Genomic DNA, 23,656 nt, shown 5'->3' with positions numbered 1-23,656 from the left:
CCCTCCTTTACTATTTTCTATTTTGGCACATGCTAACTCACATGGTTCCTCCCTCAGGCTTCGCTATACCTGTTCTAACATTTGCTGTATCAGATGTTGATTAATGAATGAATCCTTCCCTCCACAGCCTGTCTCCCAGCCAACCACCTGAACCACCTGCTGGATGTCCACTATGGAATCTCCGGGTCAGAAACGAGCCAGCCGCGGTGGGACTGCCACCCCACTCTCCCCAACCCGCATCTCTCGCCTGCAGGAGAAGGACGACCTGTGCAACCTCAACGACCGGCTGGCCGTCTACATTGACAAGGTGCGTTCGCTGGAGATAGAGAATGCTGGGCTGCGGCTGCGCATCACCGAGTCCGAGACCGAGATCAGCCGTGAGGTGACAGGCATGAAGGTGGCCTATGAGACGGAGCTTGCCGACGCCCGCAAGACCCTCGACTCGGTGGCCAAGGAGCGCGCCCGACTGCAGCTGGAGCTAGGCAAAGTCAAGGAGGATTACAAGGAGCTCAAAGTCAGGTAGGACACATTGGGTTGGCAGGGTTTAGGTCATTTTTTTTGTAGGCAGCATGCAAAGGCTGCAAAAACAAATGTTCAGTTGAATTTAGGCCAAATGTTCTAGGTGGGGGGCAAGAGAGCTAGCAAAGATGGGTTTGCAAGAGTATTATTATTGGAAATCCTGGGATGGGGACAGAAAGGCAGGAGGTTTATGGGTAATCCTGTATCAAATTGTGGTGTCATAAAGTTAGTCTATTGCCATGCTCCCTGTTGTAAGTTTCTGGCCGAGGGACACATTGGGTTTTGGCCAAGGGGCTAATTAATTTAGTCTAAATTTGAAAGTGATTGTGATTCAGCATGTAATCTCACTGACACACATTTAACTGCCTACAACCTCCTATATAATGATAAGGAGGGGCATATTCAAACCAGAGGACGAGACACCATCTCATTTCATTATACCTCATTTGTGGTGACGTTATTTCCCTGTACTGGCTCTGACTCATCAACCAGTGCAGGTCTGCTCTTACTCCAGTCCTTCACTACAGTCATTCTCAATGAAGTAGATTTCCACTACTACATCATGTTCCTCTTTCTCTTCCAAACCATAAGTACACCAGCCCTGAAACCATTTTCACCCTGGACTGGATACCTAGTATGCTGGCACATTTGTCAGAGCGTTGGTCAGATAAGCCTTTACTAATAAATAATTGAATTTAACCCATTGCAACCTTTAATTCCAAGGCAGTTTGCCACTGAGGATGTGAGTGGTAGTGCTTCTAATCCACACCTGGGTGATGCAACATCCATTTTGCACCAGAATGCACACTACCTTAAACTCCGACTTCTAAAATCCTTTAGAGGTGTGGAGAGCGACATGCCTGACATTAGTTGTGTACATTCCTGGTGGTTTTCAGCAGGTTGGGTAGTAATACTGTATTCCCCTACATGGTAATGACAAAGGGCCCAGCCACGGGGCCACGCCCTGACAAACAGCTCGCTCTGTTTAGCTTGACTTACGAGTGTAATGACAGTCAACACTCCCACAATCCCATGCATGCAATGCATTATTACACAGCGCATTTCAATCAAAGCCTGTAAGCAGGTTTCCAGGTTAAGATAAAATATGCTTTAATCCAAACTCTGGTGTTGGCACCATTCTCCAACCAACTGAGCCATCGGAACTGGCTGGGTAGGTTAGACTTAGACCTTTGGGAGAATGTGAAAGGGATCTGTCTACCAGAGTTAAGTGGGTAAATGTGCCCACAGACTAGACAATAGCTCACATCTCTCGCTCTCTCTCTCTCTCTCTCTCCTACTAGCAGGCAACGGCCTGCAATGACTCCACAGGAATGTTTGAATGTCTTGGCAAAGTGCAAATCGGGTTGCAGTGTGTCTGAGAAAATGAAAGACAGTTGAAAGTGTTAGTTGTATTTACTTGTTATTTTACTATTTAAAAAAAAAACTTCTTTAACGTACCCTCGTTTATGCATGGGGCTTCCCTCCGCAGGGAGTAGCAAACAGAGAATAGGAATATTTTAAGCTATGCAAACACTGTCTTCAACAGCTTCTCATTGGCATGACTCTGGTTTTCAACACCGTGCAATTGCAATGTTGAAGCAATGGCGTCTGTACAGAGACGTGAGGGTGGAGTCTTACTTGTTCAACCATAGTGCCATTGTGTTTTCACTGGGTTAATGTTTCAATTAATGTTTGCAGTGTATCTGTCAAGATGGAATGTACAGTGTTTGGTGTACCCAACATTGCAGGTGAGGGTGTGGCTCTGGGGTGGGTTTGTGTTTGAGTGCCGACCTTGGTCAGGGTGTGGACTTCTGGGTCTTGACTTGAGTGTGTTGAGTGAGTTGGGCTGTCTGAGGAGTAGTGACTCTCTTTAAAAACCAAGTCTGTTTGGTGAGTGAATGGAATTTTACAGTTCACTTAAATTCTCTTTCCCATTGTGCCGTAAGGTCCCTAGCTGAGTGAAGAATAGCAACAGCGCCTATAACTTCCGTTGGAAACCAATCATTTGTTACACGTGTGGTGGAAATGTATCACTCAGGCCTGCGTGGGCAGCCTCGGTCTCTTACGCTGCAGCCGGTGTGTTTGCCAGTGTTTGGTTGCCATGGCAGCTAGGGAGTCTTGGCATGGGCGTGTGACAGGGTGGTGACTCAGAGGTTTTTCAGGGCCTTGATTGTGGGAAGGGAGCTGCTGGCTGTGGCCTTTCTTTAGGTCTGGATCTCTAGGGCAGAGCAGCGAGCCATCTTTATTAATAGTTCATACGTATCATCTAGTTCCCTATCAACACCATGTTATTACCTTTGGCTGGTGCCCTGTGAGGACTTCAAAGTAAATGTAACTTTCTTATCAGAGACAGAGCAGTATACCGTCCCAACAAATAAACAGTGTGCATGTCCCTTTCAACAATATTCTTAGTCATTCAAATATTATAATACCCCATTACTGTAGGCCCTACATTATACAGTGCCAAGCCCTCTAGCCCTGTTTTGTAGTGTGCTGCAGCAGATGTAACTGTCACTTACCAGGGCCTGTGACTATACACACCTGTTCTTAGACATGCCATTGGGCCATGCCACACAGTCGTCTTTATGTCGCAACAGACACATGCAACTCCCCTGAGGACAGACCATCGCCATTGGGCTACTAGGATGTAAACTGCTCGTCTACAACCCATTCTAGCTTGTAAATAATTTGCCAGGGGGGATAAAAACAAACCTTATTTGGCTAAAGCATGTTCCGCTGTTAGGATAGAGTAAGAATCGCTAGGCTAGAGCACAATCAGGCTAGCCTAAAAATATTGACTACCCACCTAAGACGCTGCTATGCTGCAATATGATTTGCTAAGCTTCAACATGAGCCCCAAGGCTTGGCCCACACTCCCACATTCGTCAAGGTCTAGTTATCCACTGTGGATGCTCCTCCTCTGGAACCTAAGAGGGGCGGCGGACGCTAGTCTCATGCCACAGTGCCTTCCATCTGTGGCTGTGAAATAGGAGCATGTGTGGGGGAACCTGCTCCTGGTCGTCATTGGCAGGACAATCCCTTGTCTCCCCATCCAGACGATGAATAGGCTGCTTTGTGTTGACAATATACAGGGAGACCCATGCAAGCTCTGCAGATAGTGTTCTTTCTAGATCTTATTGTTGGTTCACCTGTTGAAAAATGGCACTTTGAGTTATATTGTCAAAACCTATTGCTTTTTGACTTTCACTCCCTGGAAGTAAAGATGGTTCGCTAATCTATTGCAAACTGTAGAACAATTATAACTGTAGAACAATTATTTTTATGGCCGGAGTTGTAGGCATTCGGGATCAAAGGTGGTGGAATGGGCTAGATCATTGAGGGAGTTCAAAAGTCAATACCCACTCCCATTTCCAGACTCTTTTTTTCCAAGGTTGCTGTGTGTGACACCTGTGGTGGGACAGGACAGATAACATCTTCTAACACACGTAGATGTTTTGTCTGTTTTATTGAGGGTACGGTATGCAGGATAAATGTTCATTAGAATGAATATGGTTGCAGTGTGAAGTTTCCCAACGCATTTCCTTTTTTAATCGTCATTTCATTCCAATGACCTGAATGATGGAGAATCTGATATGAAGTCGTTTGGCTTCTTTATGTACTGTAATGTATTTTGTGTTGGAGTGGCTGCCATGCCAACTTGTAGCACTTTGGGGCTATCAGAGAACACAGCAGGAAGTACACTTATCATATAGCATGAACACATTTCCTTCATTTAAGAAAGTTTTTGTCTCAGTTTCATTTCTGCGCTCGTGCTCGCACACACACCATATGTTTTACTATATTTGTGGGGACCTAAAATAGATTTCCATTCAAAATCTTATTTTCTCTAAACCTAACCTTAACCTGCAACCCTAAACCTAACCCATAAGCTTCAAATAGCCTTTGTCCTGGTGGGGAGAATTTTCCTTGTTTTACCGTCCTTTAGGGATTTCCGGTACCCACAAGGATGGTAATACAAGGAGGCTAAGTGGTCTATTTGTAGGCCCAAATATTTTATAAACACATAGTTTGGTTACCACTAGTAACCAAGGGCTGTACTGCTACTTTTAGCTTAGGGAAACTCTAAACAATTCGCTGACGTCGACTGCACTCTACTTCCATTTAATCATGTGAATGTTCTGCCGGGCTGACACACAGCTGGACAACAGGAGGAACCCATTGAAGTCCATTTGTTATGCTAAAGTCTTTGAATTAAGTCACTCTCCCTTTAAAATGGACAAGAGCAAACATCCTCTCCCCACCAATGAATGATGATGTATCAAAGCTGTTCAAATACTCTGTGGTTCTGCACTGAAACAACCTCTCAATAAAGGCTTTTGGCTCAATCCCTCAGGATATGAATGTCTAAAGTTCACAATAGAAGTACACCTTAGAGAGAAAGCAATAGTTGGTGCCCATCCTTAATTGTGCAGAACATAACTTGAATTGAATATAAGAAGAAAAATGTCTTATTCAACATAGAATCCATCTTTGCTACAGTTCGTGAGGCACAAAGAATCAATATTTGGTTTCTAAAGCGCTCGCTCTTCATGGAACAGATAGAAACTCAGCAGTGTGTGCAGCCTTTTCCCCCCTCGTTTTCCTCGGGGACGAAATGTGTACCATGACAGTTTATTATACTACAGCTTCTCCCAGGAGGTTTGGATCTCTATTCTCTCGGAAAACTCCCTCGAGGGCAGCGTCATTCTACCAGCATGACCTCAGCCTGTATCAGGTGACACAGTGTGACCTTCTCAAGTTATACAGAACCAAGTCTGTCTGGACCACAGGCTCCCTGGATTTGGGTGACACACTTTATTTTAGCCACAACGGTGTGTAGGCCACAAATGAAACCTGTTCTGTGACCTGCTATTAGAGAGACAGGTTCAGGCTTATTGAAATATTTAAGTATATTTAAAAAATGTGTTATAGAAACATTGTTTGTCTTCATTTTGTGGCGGCAGGGTAGCCTAGTGGTTAGAGTGTTGGACTAGCAACCGGAAGGTTGCAAGTTCAAAACTCCCGAGCTGGTAAGTCTCTCATTCTGCCATCATTGAAAATAAGAATTTGTTCTTAGGTAAAATAAATGAACAGCCAGTTTTCATGTCGTTGATTATTTTTATTTTAAAAATTGCACCTTTTATTTAACTAGGCAAGTCAGTTAAGAACAAATTCTTATTTATTTTCAGGGGCAGAACGACAGTTGGGGATTCGATCCAGCAAACTTTTGGTTACTGGCCCAACGCTCTAACCACTAGGCTATCCTGCCGCCCCATTGAGAGCATTTTACAAGTGTTTACTGTGTCATTAGTAGTTAGTTCAGCAGCTGTTCAACTAGTTTATTGATTAGTAATGAATAGGGAGCTTGAAGGCTGACTGTTCCAGTGGCTGTAGTTATAAAACATGGAATGTTGTTAATAGTAAGTCTGATATGAATGTTCTACAATTGATGGCTATTCTCATACATTGTTTTGTCTTTCAACTTAGTGTTCCCTAGGCTCTAGGGGTCTCCAAAGGCGTGAGTGGGGCAAGTGGGAGTATACCTAACCTAGTCTCGTGGCTACTCTCTCCACTGGCCCTAACAAAGTACATGGCAATGGAAAACACATGTGCTAAGACTGTACATGTGATGTCTGCTATATAGAGCTCTCTTTGTTGGGCTGAGTTTTGATAATTAAAGAGTAGTGTTTGGCCTTTCAGTAGACCAGTACTGTGTTCGGAGAAGGCATTGGCGGGCTGGAACGAGTGTGTGTGTGGATAAGAGTTTCCATAGCACTTTGATTCTTTTCAAGACCCAGCCAAGCTGAATGAGTCATCCGCTCTCTAACAGGGTAAATCACTTTAAGATGCTGGGCCTCTGCACACATGCTCACTCCACACGAACAGACATCATACTTAGACACACACATTGTACCCAAATTAAAACACACACTCACCTTAAAGTAAGTTACACACACACAACACACTGGGAAGTTCCCATTTGGTAGTGGATGAAGTGGATGCGACCCCCAAATGTTCTTATCTGATCAGTAATGTAACTGCCAGTGGATTACCACAACTCTGAATGATAAATATGTCTGAAGCGTTTTCATTTCCTTCAACAGAGTTTGATGTTTGCATGGAGCATTTTGAACAGTCAGGAAGACCTCCAGATGTTTAGCATTTTGTGTCACTAAACATCACTCTTGTTTACTGGAGCCTATACAAGCCAAGCTTTAAAAGGATTGTGATGTTTAACCAGGTGCAGGCCAATGTTGTCCGACGCACTGTTATAGACTACTCCTCAATGCAAGTGTTCACTAAGGAAATGTTTACTGACGTTTACATACCGTAATGCAGAAGGGAACTAATCTTAACCTATTAAAGATGGATTATGTAACTTTTTGGGCGACTTGACCAAATTCACATATAAATGTGGGTTATAGATCTGTCATTCTCGTTGAAAGTAAGTCTAAGAAGCGGTAGATCTGTTCTATGCACTACTTCTATGCTTCCTGTTCTTAAGTTTAGTTTTTGCATTGTTTACTTTTCGGTTTTGCACACCAGCTTCCAACAGCTGAAAATACAATATTTTTGGTTATGAAAAATATATTTCACAGCAGTTTAGATGGTACAATGATTCTCTACACTATACTTGCTTGTTTTGTCACAAACTGAAATTAAGCAAACTATTAGAATTTTAGCAACCAGGAAATGGTGGCGCGATTTCTGCATAGTGCATCTAACAGTTGGGTGCTGTTACAGACACATTGGCTAGAATAGGCTAAAGAATGTTAAAGCTAACACTGCTCCTCCTATTAGGCGCCACACAGTCTGCTGTATTAGTTCCATAATGCTAACGTTAGCGCCACTCCCCATCTATTCACATGGCACCACAGCAGAGCTTTGTGGTGCAGAGCTTTCTAGCAGAGCTTTCTAACTCAATGCAGCTGCATGGGGTAATTGGCCTCAGATCAGTTAAGCTCTGAATCTGTTCAGTGGCGTGCCCAGAACATTTTGAATGGGGTGGCCAAGGTGGGACACAGACCCAGTTTAGGGGGATCATACCATTTTGAACCTGATTTGTATATATATATATTTTTTTTGGGAGGGCGGGGGTTGTACAAATTTCAATTATAATGGTTCAACACATATTAAATGCTTCAGCTTACGTTTGGTACATTTCCCTGTTCAAATAAATCAATTCCAAATGTTTGCATTTGAGGTCAGGATTTTATAGAAGAGCAGCATACAGCAGTAAATTCACTTGAAAGTGACATCCAGAGAGCAAATTTATACCGTGACATTCTTAAGCGACCTCCTATGTGTGCTTGTGCGTGCACAAATGTATTTTTATCGGCTTTATAGTAAATGAATGTAATTTAACTGTAGAAATATTCCCTTTTAATGTGTCATGAACACAACCAGTCTGATGTTATCACCTGATTGGTAAACAAACACATCAAAAAGTAGGTAAAGTAGGTTACCTGCACACGTTTGTCTACTCCAAAGTCCAGCATCCGAACAGTGCACTGTGCAGCCACCATTTGAATGGAAAGGGATGTTACAAACGCCATAAGTGTAATGACATTCAGCCTACAAAGTCTCCAAAAATGAACAATAAAAAAAGAAACACTTATAAAATGATTTCTCATTTGTGTCTAACAGTCTTTCATAATTTTCACCAGAGAAAGCATCGAAAGCGAGGCGAACAGCGCCCCTCTGTATTCGTATCTGAGGCCCATGTATCTGATGCTGTATGGACATGTCATACTCTTTTTGGCCAGACAAGATCAGATACATGGGCTACACATACTACGAAAGAAGGGTGCTGTTTCGCTCGCTCGGATGCTTTTTCCGGTGAGATGCTCGGTGCCCGTCATGTCAATATATTTTCAGAGGAGACCGATCAGATCTCTGAGGGGCCATTGGAGTGGCCAACCAGATTTCGGTGGGGTGGGGGGGGGGGGGGGGGGGGGGACACACCACCCCACCCCACTTGGCCTCAGATCACTTAAGCTCTGTCCCCACTGACTCTGTTTGCTCTGTCAAAGCCAGTCACACACTGTTTGCTGTTCATCTACATGGAGCGTATGTTCTACCAAGGTTAACATGTATTTAAACTTTGTCAGTATGCAGTAGTTTGATTCCAAGCAATCTCAATTCATTTCATTAGTGTTATCGTCTGAAATTTGACTAAAGCTCATAGGTGATGCAGGCTTAAAATACATTTAGAGCTGTAAGAATTGATTTACATAGCTACATCACTTTCTGTGTGTAGGTAACACTCCTGACAGTTGAAGTATTATAAAACAAGTGTTACAAGTGGTAAAAGACAAGGACAAACTGGCTAACCTGTGTTCTCTACCTTATCGGGGCTAGACAATCAAACAATAGCTAGCTTTTATGCCAACATGCTGAATGAAAGGGCACCAGGCTTCTGACTCATGTCATGGTGAATCACTAACTAATCATTAAAAGTGGAACCAGGCCTGTGTCACGTACACACAGAGCCAGAGCTACATAAAAAGCTTTATCTGTGGGAGAGATGCTTTCTTTTGGTCATTGCTGGCCATGTGTTTGAATGGGGATATTATGGGAGGCAAAAAGCAGGGTCATGTTCAATAGACATGACAAGGGGAAAGAAACATTTTGAAGTGGGGGGGGGTTTAGTTTTCTGTTTCAAAACGTTTTGTACCTACTGAGCATGACCCATGTGTAGGCTGTTTATGGCCTCCTCCCCGTCCCCCCCCCACCACCACCACTGCTTGTCTATTTGAAACACATAGGAAGATCGCAGTCTTGAGCACCATGATGCTGGTGGTGAAACACTAGGAACTCTATTCCCATCTGCCCATATGGATGTGGTGAGTGGGTGGCTTCTGGCTATGGCTGGGTTGTTTTCCCCTTGTGATTTATCTCACACACACACACACACACACACACACACACACACGGAATGAAAACAATCCTTTCCATTGTGTTTTGATCCCAGAAGAGACATGATCATGTGCCAGCCTGTACTTTGGATTATATTATTTTCTTTTAATGTCAGAGATCTCCGTGTCCTCTTAACATGATGTTCACATAAACAACCTTTTAGTTGAAATAATACATGACATACTTAAACATGTTGTTGAATCAGTGCAGAAGTAAGTTGAACCAATCCATGGTCTGAATACTTAACTTTAAATATGAACCGCACATTTTTTCATTTAATCAATGCTGTTTTCAGCATTCTCCTGAAACTCTGACACATTGTGTAGTCTGGCTGTTGGTCTTGGAAAAACTCTCTACTGCCATTATTCAACAGCCTTTTCCCCTCTAGGCTCTCTGTGTCCTAAACTTACCACTTTGGTATTGGGAAAATGGGATTGTGAAGGATAGCTATTAATAGGGATGGGAGCCCAAAGATCGTCTTTAGGGACGGAGGACCCCTGGTAATTTCCAACTTCCAAGGGAACCCACCCACACGTGTTCACACATGCCAGCCAGACGGGCGGGGTGTCGTTCCTTAGTTGCGCACCGTACCAATAAGATCAATCAACCATTACAACTGTGCAGTGGAAGACTGTGTAGTAACACGGGAGGGGGGATTACATTCTCATTCCTAACAGACCCCCTAATAGCACAGAGAGGCCAGAGGGCCTTTTGCACTGCCTGATTGACTGTGTGACTTCTTTGAGATTTGGCTTTTCCCATTAGTGGGGTGATTTAGCGTTGATTGCCTCACTACAGTGCACTGTTAGCCTGCACTGATAGGGAAATGGCTGTGTTTACAAGGTCGGGGAACTGGGCAAGTAATTTACTGTGTGTGTGTGTGAGAGTCAGAAAGTGGGTGTGGTAGTATGAGGGGACCAGAGGATGGGTGTGCGGACACACACACACACACAGAGTATAGGAGTGTTCATAGTTGTCTATAATCATGCCGCTGTAGTATTTGTGTAAAAAGTAATTTGGATGTGAACTATATGTATCCCTGGTTAAAATGAAGCGTCTAGTATTGTTCATATGCTTCCTACCCTTTAAAATATGATTTAGAGTACATACAATGAATGATCTGTTTAACATCAACTTCATGGGAAACCGATATGGTCTCTGGTTTCTGGCTGGTCTTCATAGTGAATCATTATTTAGGTATTACTGCTGCCAGGACATTAAAATACTTTAAGACTTTGTGGGTATTCCCGCATGATGCATCTGTCATATTGTAGTAATTATAGGCTAGATTTTCCACCAGGAGCCTAACAGGAAAGCTTTTCCAAATAGGCCTATGAGGCAGGAAACTTTTTCGATTGAGTTTAGCTCTGAAATATGCTCAAAGTAAGCATCGGCAGTGAAATTCTACGTGTTTATCCATTATATCCAAAATGTGGGGAAATGCCATACTTTAGATGAGTAGGCCTCTGTTGTCATAGCAACGGCACAGCAAAATAGCCAGGATTGTGGGTTTTCCGTAGTTTTGTTTTTTTGGGGGTGGGCTCGCTCCATTGTCGTCAATGAGGTGGACAAGGATAGCAGTGAGTCACCCAAGAGTGGAGGAATGAGGTGGACAAAGATAGCAGTGAGTCACCCAAGAGTGGAGGCTGAACCAACACATTCCTCCGTTTTATTATTCCTCCCCTTTTCTCTCTCTCCTCACCTTTCTTTCTCCCTCTCTCTCTCACACTCACTAAACTGTCATTTGGCAGTAGCTCTGCTGCTCACTATGTATACCGGAAAGCGTTTTGAGACAGCTCTTTGTCCTCTGCCCTTTTTTAAAGTTGTGTGAGCTTTGATATAACACTGTGTTGTCACAACAGTAATCTCTGGTGGACAGATGAAACGGCAGGAATCTGTCAAGGCTCACAGAATTATTTGATTACGAGCAGCAGCAGTTCCTGGTTTGTGGTTTTCGTCGTTGATTACTTGGACGAATCAGGATTGGGTGACGGCGGTGCTTAAACTGGTGTGGTCGATTTTTCAAGCCCATGTGTGGATTATAAACTGTTTCCACTAGATTACACAGCCACAAAGTCAAATTGTCTCTCTGTAAAAATTAGTGAAATATAAAATGTGCATTTTTGGCCATGATTAACACTGGGGGAATTAGCGGAAGGCAGGGGTTTGGCTGAGAGTTTCCATTTCCGAGGGAGGAAACTTTGCTTCCTTCCTTTTGCACAAAGATAATCACAATTGTTAACGCCATTCCCCCCCAGAAGTAAAACAGGAATTGGCCAACTTTCGCAAGAGAATTTTACTTCTGGGTAACCAAGATTATCACAACAGTAATGTGCACAGGAGAAACAGTCGGGCTACTGTGTGTTTTGAAGCATCATCGACTATTTCTCTTATCTAAATAGACCGGTAACTGTAGGCTTCCTTAACTCCTTTTCTTTACATGGTATCTAGATGCCCAGATCAATGGCCTATGAGTAATTGTGACAATTGAACACATCATACCCTATGCTATAAATACAGTACACCGGTTTGGTTCTTTTATCCCCTAAAATTCAGTTGCATGAACTGTCCACATCCAACACATGCTGTTTTGATAAACAGACTTCCATCCACACCGGTTTCTGAGGTGGGGTCCAAGTTTGGATGGATTCAAATGTAAACTTTATTCGAAGTACATTTTGCTCTACAAATGTATTCAGTTTGCACACACACATTCACACGCTCTCAGGCATGACGTTCAGCCAGGTCATGCATTCCGTTAAGTCGACATCCTGGAGCAAACAACGCATTGCAGGCATACTGGCAGTTATGGATACACAGGCATCCATATCCTCAACACTAGAGCGGATCAACAATGCCATTCATATTCATTATCACCTATATCCTCAGCACTACAGCTGATGAACAAAGTTACTGACACACATCACACCCAATATTGCCATACTCAGGTCATTCACATTCTGTCATCACAGCCTATGTCCTAAATCATCTTATAGCCATTCGATGTTACCTTTTTTATGACATTTTTTAAATTTAACTAGGCAAGCCAGTTAAGAACAAATTCTTATTTACAATGACGGCCAAACCCTAACCCGGACGACAGTGCCAATTGTGCGCCGCCCTATGGGACTCCCAATCACAACCGGATTGTGATACAGCCTGGAATCGAACCAGGGTCTGTAGTGACGCCTCTAGCGCGGAGATGCAGTGCCATAGACCGCTGCTCCACTCGGGAGCTACCAGCCATTCACGAGATAATATCATATACATGCTTATTATTTACATTCTATATCACCATAGGTTCAGTACCAGAGCTGATCCACATAGCCCATTTAGTCATAATAAATGGCCCACCACCCACACACAAGCTACAGTTCTGGAGGCATTAATGTAGTCCCAGCATGAAATGTTTACATGTCTTATTTAAACACTGAATGTCTGGACACAAGTGCTTTACTGTTCCAACTCCGTGTGCAAGTTGGGCTAAACACACATGCCGACACACAAACTCACACACATGCCTCATAACACAGGACTAACAGCCCTACGTTGGGTTATTCTGGGTTCTCCCATGTCTATTATATTTAAATTACTATTATAAAATATTCCACACAAACACCCTCGCAACCATTGGAACAGTGAGAACTTCATTAAGGCCACAGTTAGGCTATAAGCCAGAGGGAACTTGGCCCCACCAAAGGTGGTTAAACGTAACAAATACGTTTAATACAAATCACTTCTGCCTGGCCTTGTCCGGCAACAGTACCAGCACATTCCTCACATGACTCCTGGTTTCCATCCCACTGAGCTCTCCTGTGTTTCTCTGTCAGTCAGGCTTATCAGTACAAGCTGTTAGACTGGTCCTCTCCATCCACACAGGTGGAAAATAAGCTAAATATGACCCCAGTGTCTGTCATAAAGTCTAACGAGTAATCAAATCTAGATCAAATCAAATCTAGACCGGGGTAGAGTTTCTTTAAGCCTCTAGAAATCAAGAATAATGGTTGAATTAATTCAGATCAGAGTAGGCAGTTTACTGCCACATGTATAGCTAAGCTATTATTGATTAAATATGCAGACAATGTTTTTAAATGGACCCTTCAGACTAATATGCCTCTACATTTTAATTGCTGGATCTTGTCCATTATCACTGTAATATATGTATGGGTGTTTGTGTTCCTGTGCATGAAGGATGCTGTGTTGGGTCTTTGTTTTCATGCAAATGGTGGGGGCTGTGTGGGTGGCCGGTGCCGGTAAATGTGGTTGGATGCCAACTGTTAGTCCATCAATCACTCATCCTGCTGAACATTAGTGCTCTCTGGGCCTTTGTGAAATCTGAGATGGGACAAGGGCTAGTCTGTATGTGGCAGAGCATATTTCTACTCCATTGTATACTTTATGTGTGTTCTTGTACTGGTGTAGGCTTTATTGGCGTATACATATGGTTCTGATTTTGTCTTTTTATTGAATTCATGCATACATGAAGGAGAGGGGATTATTGTAGGCTGGCAGTGGCTGGGGGAGCATGAGTGTGGTGGGTTAGCCGTCTGGAAGCCATCTCCCAAGCAGATGGGCGTCATTAGTGATCATGAACATTGAAATGCAAGGGCCAAATGTAATAACGGGGAATCTATTTCCTGCTCGGCTTTCAATGAGCGCCTTTGCCAAACTGGTATGAAGCTCAAGCTACCACTTTCCCATCCTCTTCTGTTTGGCTACATAGTTTTTCCACGGTCCGGGACCAAGTTTGTTTTTTACCACTACGGCAAATTGATGCCTGCTTTAGAGGTCTGACACAAAAAACACACACATGCAACGTGTCTGCGGTCCAAATTTCCGGAAAGCCTCGAAGCTTCTGCCCATGTTTATTTTCAACTTTTCGCGCATATCTCTGCTCTAATCGTAGAGAACGTGCTACTCTTGCGGATAGTGCTCGTTTTAATAAAGTTAGACCAAAGCTGAATCAAAGGCTGCAAGATCACATAATGATCGTATTCTACATAACCGAATATAATAGCATAGTATAACGTTACTGTAAGGACAAAACACCACCACATTTTTCTCTCGTGGCCAAAACTCAAAAGCGTGCGCCACTAGGCAAAATACACAAGTAGGCTCTGCTACAGTTTAACACCATCTGCTCTTGAATCTGCTCACTGTTTATCATTCAAAACAACACTGTAGACAACTTCGTAACTCAAGATCTAATTGCATATCCCCATGAAGTACGTTGGGCCAATAACCGAAAGGTAGCTGTTTCGAATCCCTGAGCTGACCTAGGTTAAAAATCTGATGGCCTTTGAGTAAGGCACTTAACCCTAATTGCTCTGGATAAGAATACCTGCTAAATGACTAAAATGTAAACATTTAACTGAATTGAGCTCAAATGGTTGGAATGCAGATGCTGCATGGGCGTTTCAGCATTAACACTTGAAGAATTATCACACCACAAAAATGTGTGTGTAAAGTAGAGGTAAAGAAACACATGCGCAGACTGTGGTCAGGATATGTGCTGAGGGAAAAGTTGGATCTCTGCAGCCAGTGTTTGATTTAACTGAGATTCCCTCAGGAGTGCCTGTTGGCCTTTTATTTAGAACACATGAGCTTGATTCAATTATGTCCCTGTCAATTAATTTATTCAATATGATGGGAGTTCAGTTAAGGACAGCTCAAGGCATTCATGAGTCTTTCATAGGTAGTGGTAGTGAGTACGTTATCCCAGAATTAGAACCTATGTGGATAATGTTGGTCAATGGGACGTTTATGTACAGAGGTTACTAAACAGTTTGACTCTTTTTGTAAGAGCCTAAATGCATAACAGCCTTTATTGTAATCATACTGCATTAGACACAAGTTGCTCAAACACAGACTGTGTTAGTGAAACAGGAAACTGATATATTTGTCTACCTATGTCTCAACAGAAATGGGAAGAAGGAGTCAGACCTAGAGGCAGCTCTGGCCCGGCTGAGGGATCTAGAGGCTCTGTTGAACTCTAAAGATGCCTCTTTGTCCACTGCCCTGGGGGAGAAACGCTCTCTAGATGCTGAGGTCAGGGACCTAAAGGCCCAGCTAGCCAAGGTAAGAGACTAGTGGTAAAGGCCAACTCTGAATTATACACATACTACATACTCTCTCCTCAGGTACAGGGTTCAAACTGCATATGATTGAAAAAACGTTTTTTATAATCTTCCAGTGTATATAAAGAAAAACATGTTACTTTTTAAAGAACTATCAACTGTGAATATGACTTTTGGGTTAGTGCTGTAACAAGGTCAGTGCATCATCATGGATCATTCTCAATGAACTCTGAAATGAGTAATATTCCTACGCCACCTTCTGTTCACATAAGTGAACTATCGTTTCACCCAGTCATGCTTTGACATCTTACATGCAGCTCCTCTATTCCTCTTCGCTAAAGCGATTTTGATAACTCTAGCGATTTCAGATTAACGAATGATTAATAATTGATCTAATCTAACAGAACCCTAAAGGTGAACATCAAACTTTAAACTCTCTGCCCCTTAGCTGGAGACAGGTCTGAGCGATGCTAAGAAGCAGCTTCAGGATGAGATGCTGAGGAGAGTGGACGCTGAGAACCGCCTGCAGACCCTCAAGGAAGAACTGCAGTTCCAGAAGAACATCTACGGAGAGGTGAGGTGACACCCTCTTTTAGCTTACACTCTTACACTAGCGCCCCTTTCCCCCCTTGACCTCTCTCTCTCTCTCTTTTTACCTCAGACTTTTTTTCAGACTTTTTTCTCTTTTTTTCCCTCTGATCTGCTCCTCCTTATCTAGCTCACTCTTTTCTCTCTCCCTTTTGTTTCCTCATCTGTCCTCCCCACTAGCCTTACAAACTAGACTGATGGAACACCGAGATCAGTCTGTTTTATGAGGTTACCTCTTCACCCCCTCTTCTATAACTCAAGTATGCCTGTACCGTCTATCTCCCTGCAGGAGCTGAGGGAGTCCAAGCGCAGGCACGAGTCTCGCATGGTGGAGATTGACAGTGCAGGAACAAAGCAGGATTACGAGAGTAAGCTGGCTGAGGCCCTGATGGAGCTGAGAGCCCAGCACGAGGAGCAGGTCCGCATCTATAAGGAGGAGATCGAGAAGACCTACACCTCCAAGGTAGGGAGCACAACCCACTGGTCCACACTGCCAGCTCAAACGTGGACTAGAAGTAAATCAGTTCAAATCGATAGTGTTATTTCATTTTAATTTCACTAAGCTGTCCATCCAGTTGAAATCGGTAGTATTGTCCATGCATCATTCAACATCCTTTCACTGGCCCAGTGCCAACCTAGCACAGACACATGTAGTGTGGTTTCGTTCTGACCTCTCTGGCCCTGTGTGTGTCTCAGCTGGAGAACGCCCGTCACTCCGCAGACAGGAACAGTACCCTGGTGGGGGCGGCTCACGAGGAGCTGCAGCAGACCCGCGTGCGGATGGAGGGCATGTCCTCCCAGCTCAGCCAGCTGCAGAAACAGGTACGGTGGACAGGGTGCAATCACAGAAGTCTCTTACCGTACATCTCCGTACTGTGGAGCTCTGACAGCAGTTATCTTAGATCTAGTGTTGGCTCTAATGCAAAGTATTAGCGCAGTTCATCTCGTCTCTGTCAAATATGGCTCTTTTGGTTGGTCTAACCGGGGTATCAACCCTCTGTGTGTTAGCTGGCGGCGAGGGAGGCCAGGGTGCGTGAGCTGGAGGAGTCTCTGGCCCGGGAGCGGGACACGATGCGCCGGCGCCTGGAGGACAAGGAGAGGGAGATGGGGGACATGCGCATGCGGATGCAGCAACAGCTGGATGAATACCAGGAGCTGCTGGACATCAAACTGGCCCTGGACATGGAGATCAGCGCCTATCGTAAACTGCTGGAGGGAGAGGAGGAGAGGTGAGGAGACATGACAGATATGCATAATACACATCATGCATACACGAGCACTGAAAGCCACACACAGACATTTACACACAGACTGAAGTAAATAAACTCATGTAACCTACACACCCACACTAGATTTGTATCAACAATCTTCTTCTCTGCCACCCCCCCAGACTGCGTCTGTCCCCCAGCCCTCCCCCAACCCGAGTCACTGTGTCCCGTACCACCGGCTCGGGCTCAGCACACACCCATACCACCCGTACCTCGGGCTCAGGACACAGCCACAGCGCCCGAGTGGTCCAGTCCACCAGCGGCAGCCGCAACTCCTCAGGCACGGCTAGCGCCAAGAAGAGACGGCTCCATGACAACGACAGCGAGACCTCCAGCCTGGCGGGGGGCGCCGTGACGCGTACACGCATTGCCCAGCAGGCCTCCGCTAGCGGCCGTGTCACCGTGGACGAGGTGGACCTGGAGGGGAAGTACGTCCGCCTCAGCAACAAGGCCAACGAGGTATGGAGTTCATCGGTCAGCTTGACATGCCTCATAGCAGAAAGCACCCATTGGCGCATTCTTTCTGTTATGGTCAAATGCACAGGTTTTGTAAGGAAGCTACTGTAGTAAAAACACCATGTTAGGCTGATGTTGTAAAAGGACAATCACTTTTCTACTTAGTGATTTTTAGTTGACGTTGGCTGAAACACACTTGATGCTTGTCTGTTCTCCTTCAGGACCAGCTTCTGGGCCACTGGCAGGTGAAGAGACAGGTGGGCACCAGCACCCCCATCGTCTACAAGTTCCCCCCCAAATTCAACCTCAAGGCAGGACAGACCGTCACAGTGAGTAAAACCTTCATCATGTCTGCACTGTCATCAACTATGCTTGTGTTCAGTTTTTAGTACACCATGTTGAGAGAAGTGTGTATTCTAACAGAGAGCAGCATGTTTGTCACAATGTGGGCCTGTGTGTAAAGCATCTATAGTATGTGATTAGGTCATAACAGACAGTCCTGTACCTCTTCCCTCTGTAGATTTGGGCTTCAGGAGCAGGCGGCACCCACAACCCCCCCTCAGACCTGGTGTGGAAGACCCAGAACTCATGGGGCAGCGGAGACCTGTTCCAAACCATCCTGGTCAGCGCCAATGGAGAGGTGAGAGACACACGTTACATGCACCTGTTTGTAGTTGTACCTTCCCATTGTCCCATTGACTGTTCAGTCTTTCTCTTGGCAACATCATCCCACTTCCTATCCTACATATTTGAATACATGTGAGATTTGGTAAAAAACCTTACTCATGTCATGGCCGGTTGACAAACTGACTGTTCTGCGCCTCTCTTTCCTATAGGAAATGGCACAGAGGAAGGTTACACGCACCCTGTTCCAGGAAGATGATGACGATGACGTGAGTCTCACGTTTTATGAAAGACACAGGCTCAGGATGATAAATAAATTACTCAAACTATACTTGCACTGTGAGGAAGGCTATTGAGCCAAAACGTTGTTCAGGATGCCCTGTTTCAGATGAAAATAGGTTAATTTATGTAGAGTACTTATTTAGTCACTGAACAAGGCCAGGGGTGTGCGATGATACACTTAAATACTTCTCTAAAGGGTGACCAGAAAAATGGGAAGACTTTTATTTACCATTACTGGGTCTCAGTGCTAAAAAGTGTAGGAACCACTGCCTCACAGTGGCTACAGTTAGTATTTACCAGTAATGTTGGAACCTTCTGTTCTCTGTCTCCCTCTGCAGGGCAACCACAGTGCGTGCGGTGTGGACAGTGAGTACAACCTGCGGAGCCGCACGGTGGTCTGTGGCTCATGTGGCCAGCCGTCTGACAAGAGCTGTGCCACCTCAGGGGTGTCCAGTGGCTCCTGCTCCATCAGCAGTGGAGGAGGTCTGCCTGAGGGCCTGATGTCTCCCCTCTTTATAATGGGTAGCAACTCACCCAGACAGGTACTGTAGGACTCCATCTGTTTGATCATGTATATCGTTTTAACACACATTTTAAGACACTTAGCACACACTATTTCTGTTTCAAAGCACAAACACTCCTCATTCTCTCTCTCTCTGACACATGCACGCTCATGCGCACAGCAACACTGTTATCCCAGTTTTCCTGTGTCTCCTGCTGTTATGACAACAGCCCCTTCCTGTCCCCTCACTTCCTCTAACGCCCCTATGTCACTTCCTGTCTTTCTCAGGGAGGTCCCAGACCGGAGAACTGCTCCATCATGTAAAGCCAGGCAGGCACCAGCTTACCTGGACAAGTACCTCCCACACATGGATGGGAGACGTCTTTTTTTAAATTACTTTTTTATTTCCTTTGTTTGATGTATGATCTGTCTTATTTTGTATGACATAATCTGCAGGTTAGATTGCCTTTGGTGTTTGGCAAAGGGCTTAGGAGCTGTATATTCACTTCAGATATATGAGCTTGTATATTCGAGTTATTGCATGTGGGCTGGGCAGATGCTTTCACTGTTTAGGGCCATATCTAGGGAGAGAGGCACAGAAAGCACCTTTAACCATTACAGTGGACTTTGATCCATAGTGGGCTTTTGCGTCATGTCTAAACTGTCACAACACTAAACACGCACAGCAGCAAACCCTGCTATGAATCAGTGGATATGGGGGCTGGAACCAGGGATCTCTGGCCTGGTATTCCAAATACACTACCATAGAATGTCCTGAATGTCACTAAATGGAGATGGAGTGAACCCCCTCTGACAGCGAGAGGATTATGGGGGTTTGTATTAGACTGAGCGATGGGATTGGTCATTCTAAAGCCATAGTTACAACTTGACTACAACTCAAACTTGACACTGTCATCAAGTGGTTTATATTTCTGAACACAAGACAGTCGTTTTTATGGAATGACATCTATATTATTACTGATGAAACAACCAGACAACTATGGTAATATGGATATAGGTTCCAAATTGTGACTTGTTTTCACAGGCTTGAAAGAGGTATGTAGTTGTTAAAGAAAGGATACCAAAACGAGATGAGCACACAGATATGGGGAAGACAAAGTAGTACTGTATTGTAAAGTTGAGTACGGTCTTGACATGACCTCTGACCTCCAGAAATAGTTTCCTCTTAGAGGCTGATAATTCTTGTCTGACCTTTGTCTTGTATGACAAAACAGTTATGCCACGCTTTTTTTGTTTACGTAGTTATACTGTAGGGCAACTCATCAGATCTAGACAAAAAAATATGATTTGTAGGGATTATTTTGCTTTTTTGAATCTGAGATAATTGCCAGATGGATTATAGTAATGTTACTGTAACCTTCTAATATTGACCTTCCATTTTTAGGTTTGAGGGAATGTGGCAGCTTGAGAAATAGATGTTCTGGTTTGTCAGACTCTAAAGACAGAAATCGTCTGATTTGGAAGTGTGTTGATTTTAAATGAAAGTACAATGCTTACCTTCTCGTGACAGCAGTGCAACAATGTGTACATTCTGTAACTTTGTTTGTATCAGGTGTAGTGTCAGAAAGAATGGGTACAGATAGAAAGTAAACCTTGGACAAGTAAGCCTGAGCCTGAATGGCCCGTAGGGGTAGTTGGACTATATGGTATTATCTGGCCAAAAGTTGACTTTATTTATGAACTACACAATATGTTGCATTGGCAAACATGTTGGTGCCATATTTTCAGTGTAATCAATTATCAAGGTGTCACTTTGACAAGGTCAGAAAGAGTATTTAACTTGAGAAGGAAACCTAAATGGAACTTAAACCATCTATTCCTCACATGATACCAATTTTACATTGACATGCTCTGTATTCATGTATTGTAGTCTTGAGACTATTGTCCAGAGGCCTCTCTCCCACTAAAGGATTATAATGGCTGTGTTTTTCTGAGCTTAGTGTCTTTTCTTTTGGCCATGTTTATTCTTCTGTCTTATTTCTTTACAATTATGTCAAATGAGCTACAATCATCTACAAATATTTATCCACTGAATATATTAGAGGCATGTACAGTAGTCTGGCAGCCTTTTTATAGGATGTATAAGCAGTGAAGAGTTTCTGAGAATACTTGATACTTTATGAAACATGAAAGTTTTTTTTTTGTACTTCATACACATTTCTATCACTACCAATTTGGAGAAAATGTGATTATTCTCACTGCCCCAGACATACCTTAGAGAAGCTCAATAATTTTTTAACTTATACATATATATAATTACTTTTGTCACTTTTCAGCATTTCTTTTCTCGTCATGTCTCAAGTGCCTTATTGATACCTGCTAGTGATCATTGGAAATGATGTATTCTTTTTGCATTATGAGGGGTCAATTCCAAAGATATGTGATATTTTGTCTTTAAAGACCATGGAATTTATAGATTTACAGAGTATGTTGGCTATAGTTGCATATTTGTACGGAAATTGCCCTTGTACATAATGCTCAATTGAATTTGTAAGAAATGATTATACCTAATATGGGAAAACCATGCAATCCAGGTAGAATGAATTAGTGATGATGTACCAGCCTTTTCTGTTCAAGACGACACAATGAAAACTATTTTCCCAACAAATGCCGTCTTGTGGTTGACTTCTTAATAAAATGTCATCTGTGGTTTGATGTGTGATATTAGAGTACCTACCTGAGCACAAAATGCTTCTGAACAAGTGCATACAATGTTAAGCCATTTAATGTACATTATATACAACATATTGCATGATTACATTGAACAACATTCTGAGGCGCTAGCTGTACAAATGTGCTCTGGATTTCCCCGAATTGGAAGCTGACATTCTATTGTCTATAGGGGAGGGGAAAAGGGGCTTGAGAAGACATCATACTAAACTACTGACATCATGGATATAAAAATGTCTTTCAATTGCCGTCCCGGTTTATGTCATTCTGGTTAAAAGGCTTGTATGCCAAATCATGTGCTCCAAGCCAAGTCCCTTCATCTGCAGTGTGAAAATAACATTTGAAGGAATCCCAAGTTTGGTCAAACTCGAATGCATGCATGTATGTCCTCAAACTGCGATACTGGCATTCTCAAAGCCTATCCCCACATGCCTTGGCCCTTGAGTCTGGATCACAAGAGTGTAACGGTGGATACAATGCCACCTTAATCCACCAGGGGGCAGTGTTACGATGTAAACCTACTGACAGAAGCATCGGCATAATCTGCTGTCTTTGTCAGGTTGCACTGACTGTCACTGCTGCAACTGACTGTTTTGCAGCCTTGAATAACCCCAAGACAACTTCCTACCAATATTTTTTGAATGGCAGTAACGTTTAAAAGTAGTTCTTCTGAGTTGTGATGTTCAGAGTAGGGCTGGTGTCATTGGGGCAGTCTCCTGCGTACGGGAGAGGGTGGGCGTCGGACAGGTGGCAGGTCATAGTGTCCTGGGATGTGGCTGTTCACAGGTAGGTCATAGTGATTCTGGGGCTCCTGCTCTGGGACCTGCCCAAGGGAACTGCGCTCTGAAAAATTTGAAATAAACATTGTAAGGGTAATTGTCATCCGTCTACTGGAGTTTATATTTCTGATTTTCTTTATATTTACTCAAATAATGTGAATGGTAAATTAAGGATCATACTATGAAATATACGGTATGATTCTCCTGGCTTAAGAATGAGGTTATTGCTATGGTCAACCCTTTCTCCAGCCCTCATACTGAGACTTTCCAATCCATTCCTGTGGTTTCCTCCCCTCTCCCTTTCCTCACATGACCTCCTTTCATTTCCATGAAAACAGGACTGCCCATTCAACCATGTGTTACGGAAACCCATCCATCTCAGTTGTCTATTTGCACAGTCTAATATTTATTCTTAGTTTTTTTCTGAGTATGCTATGTGAAACCTAAACATTTTACATAGTGATAGAGAATTGTCTGTTTTGTTGTTTTACATGCTAGCATAGCCAGATATTCCGTGTATACTACTGACATAAATTGGAAGGGTCTTGAACAACAGTATAGTAACCCACCTCTGGGTAATGTTGCTGTGCTGAATGGTGGAGGGCTGATCTCCGTGTAGGACCTCTCATCGGGCACGGTCGTCCTCATCTCCATGTAGCTGCTCTCAGGAGGGCTGAAGGGCAGGCCGGGCAGGTCTTTAATGGTGGCGTAGGGGTTCTCACTGTTCAGAGAACTGCTGCTAGCTGCAACCCCAGTGTCCTTTAGTTCTGTCACTAACAAGGGGCAGAGTGTAAAAGTTAACAGAGGAGCTGACCGGCTCTGGGTCAGCCAGGTCACATGTAGTTTGTCATCTGGTGATGGGTTGACAGTTCAGGCATGTTTTATGTTAAATGTTCCACAAAAGGAAGGCATGTGTGAAAATGGATTGATTTGCCTTGTTGCCTAGAGTAG

At 43.7% G+C, this 23,656-nt stretch overlaps 2 protein-coding genes across 5 annotated transcripts in view; one reads left to right on the top strand and one right to left on the bottom strand.

The window, feature by feature from the left end:
- The window catches only part of LOC110487461 (lamin-A), a 29,443-nt gene extending 7,539 nt beyond the window's left edge, over nt 1–21,904 (top strand). For 2 of the 3 annotated variants that reach the window (XM_036946113.1, XM_021559405.2), the window contains 12 exons: nt 128–519; nt 15,360–15,516; nt 15,964–16,089; nt 16,393–16,566; nt 16,800–16,925; nt 17,112–17,332; nt 17,494–17,830; nt 18,049–18,156; nt 18,348–18,467; nt 18,664–18,720; nt 19,072–19,275; nt 19,524–19,559. In XM_036946113.1, coding sequence (XP_036802008.1) covers nt 164–519; nt 15,360–15,516; nt 15,964–16,089; nt 16,393–16,566; nt 16,800–16,925; nt 17,112–17,332; nt 17,494–17,830; nt 18,049–18,156; nt 18,348–18,467; nt 18,664–18,720; nt 19,072–19,275; nt 19,524–19,559 — 2,022 coding nt within the window. In that variant the 5' untranslated portion in view covers nt 128–163. Of the gene's footprint in view, nt 1–127; nt 520–15,359; nt 15,517–15,963; nt 16,090–16,392; nt 16,567–16,799; nt 16,926–17,111; nt 17,333–17,493; nt 17,831–18,048; nt 18,157–18,347; nt 18,468–18,663; nt 18,721–19,071; nt 19,276–19,523 lie in introns of all 3 variants that reach the window. The other variant, XM_021559400.2, reaches the window with a different exon arrangement.
- Nucleotides 21,141–23,656, bottom strand: part of LOC110487447 (platelet endothelial aggregation receptor 1) — a 43,396-nt gene continuing 40,880 nt past the window's right edge. For both annotated transcript variants that reach the window (XM_021559388.2, XM_036946103.1), the window contains exons 22-23: nt 23,275–23,478; nt 21,141–22,769 (exon numbers count right to left, since the gene is read on the bottom strand). In XM_021559388.2, the coding sequence (XP_021415063.2) occupies nt 22,627–22,769; nt 23,275–23,478 (347 nt within the window). In that variant the 3' untranslated portion in view covers nt 21,141–22,626. The remainder of the gene's footprint in view (nt 22,770–23,274; nt 23,479–23,656) is intronic.

The sequence above is a fragment of the Oncorhynchus mykiss genome, chromosome 2, assembly GCF_013265735.2.
Source record: "Oncorhynchus mykiss isolate Arlee chromosome 2, USDA_OmykA_1.1, whole genome shotgun sequence".
Classification (NCBI taxonomy): domain Eukaryota; kingdom Metazoa; phylum Chordata; class Actinopteri; order Salmoniformes; family Salmonidae; genus Oncorhynchus; species Oncorhynchus mykiss.
The sequence above is the reverse complement of the archived record's forward strand: the minus strand, read 5'-3'. Positions and strand labels throughout refer to the sequence as shown.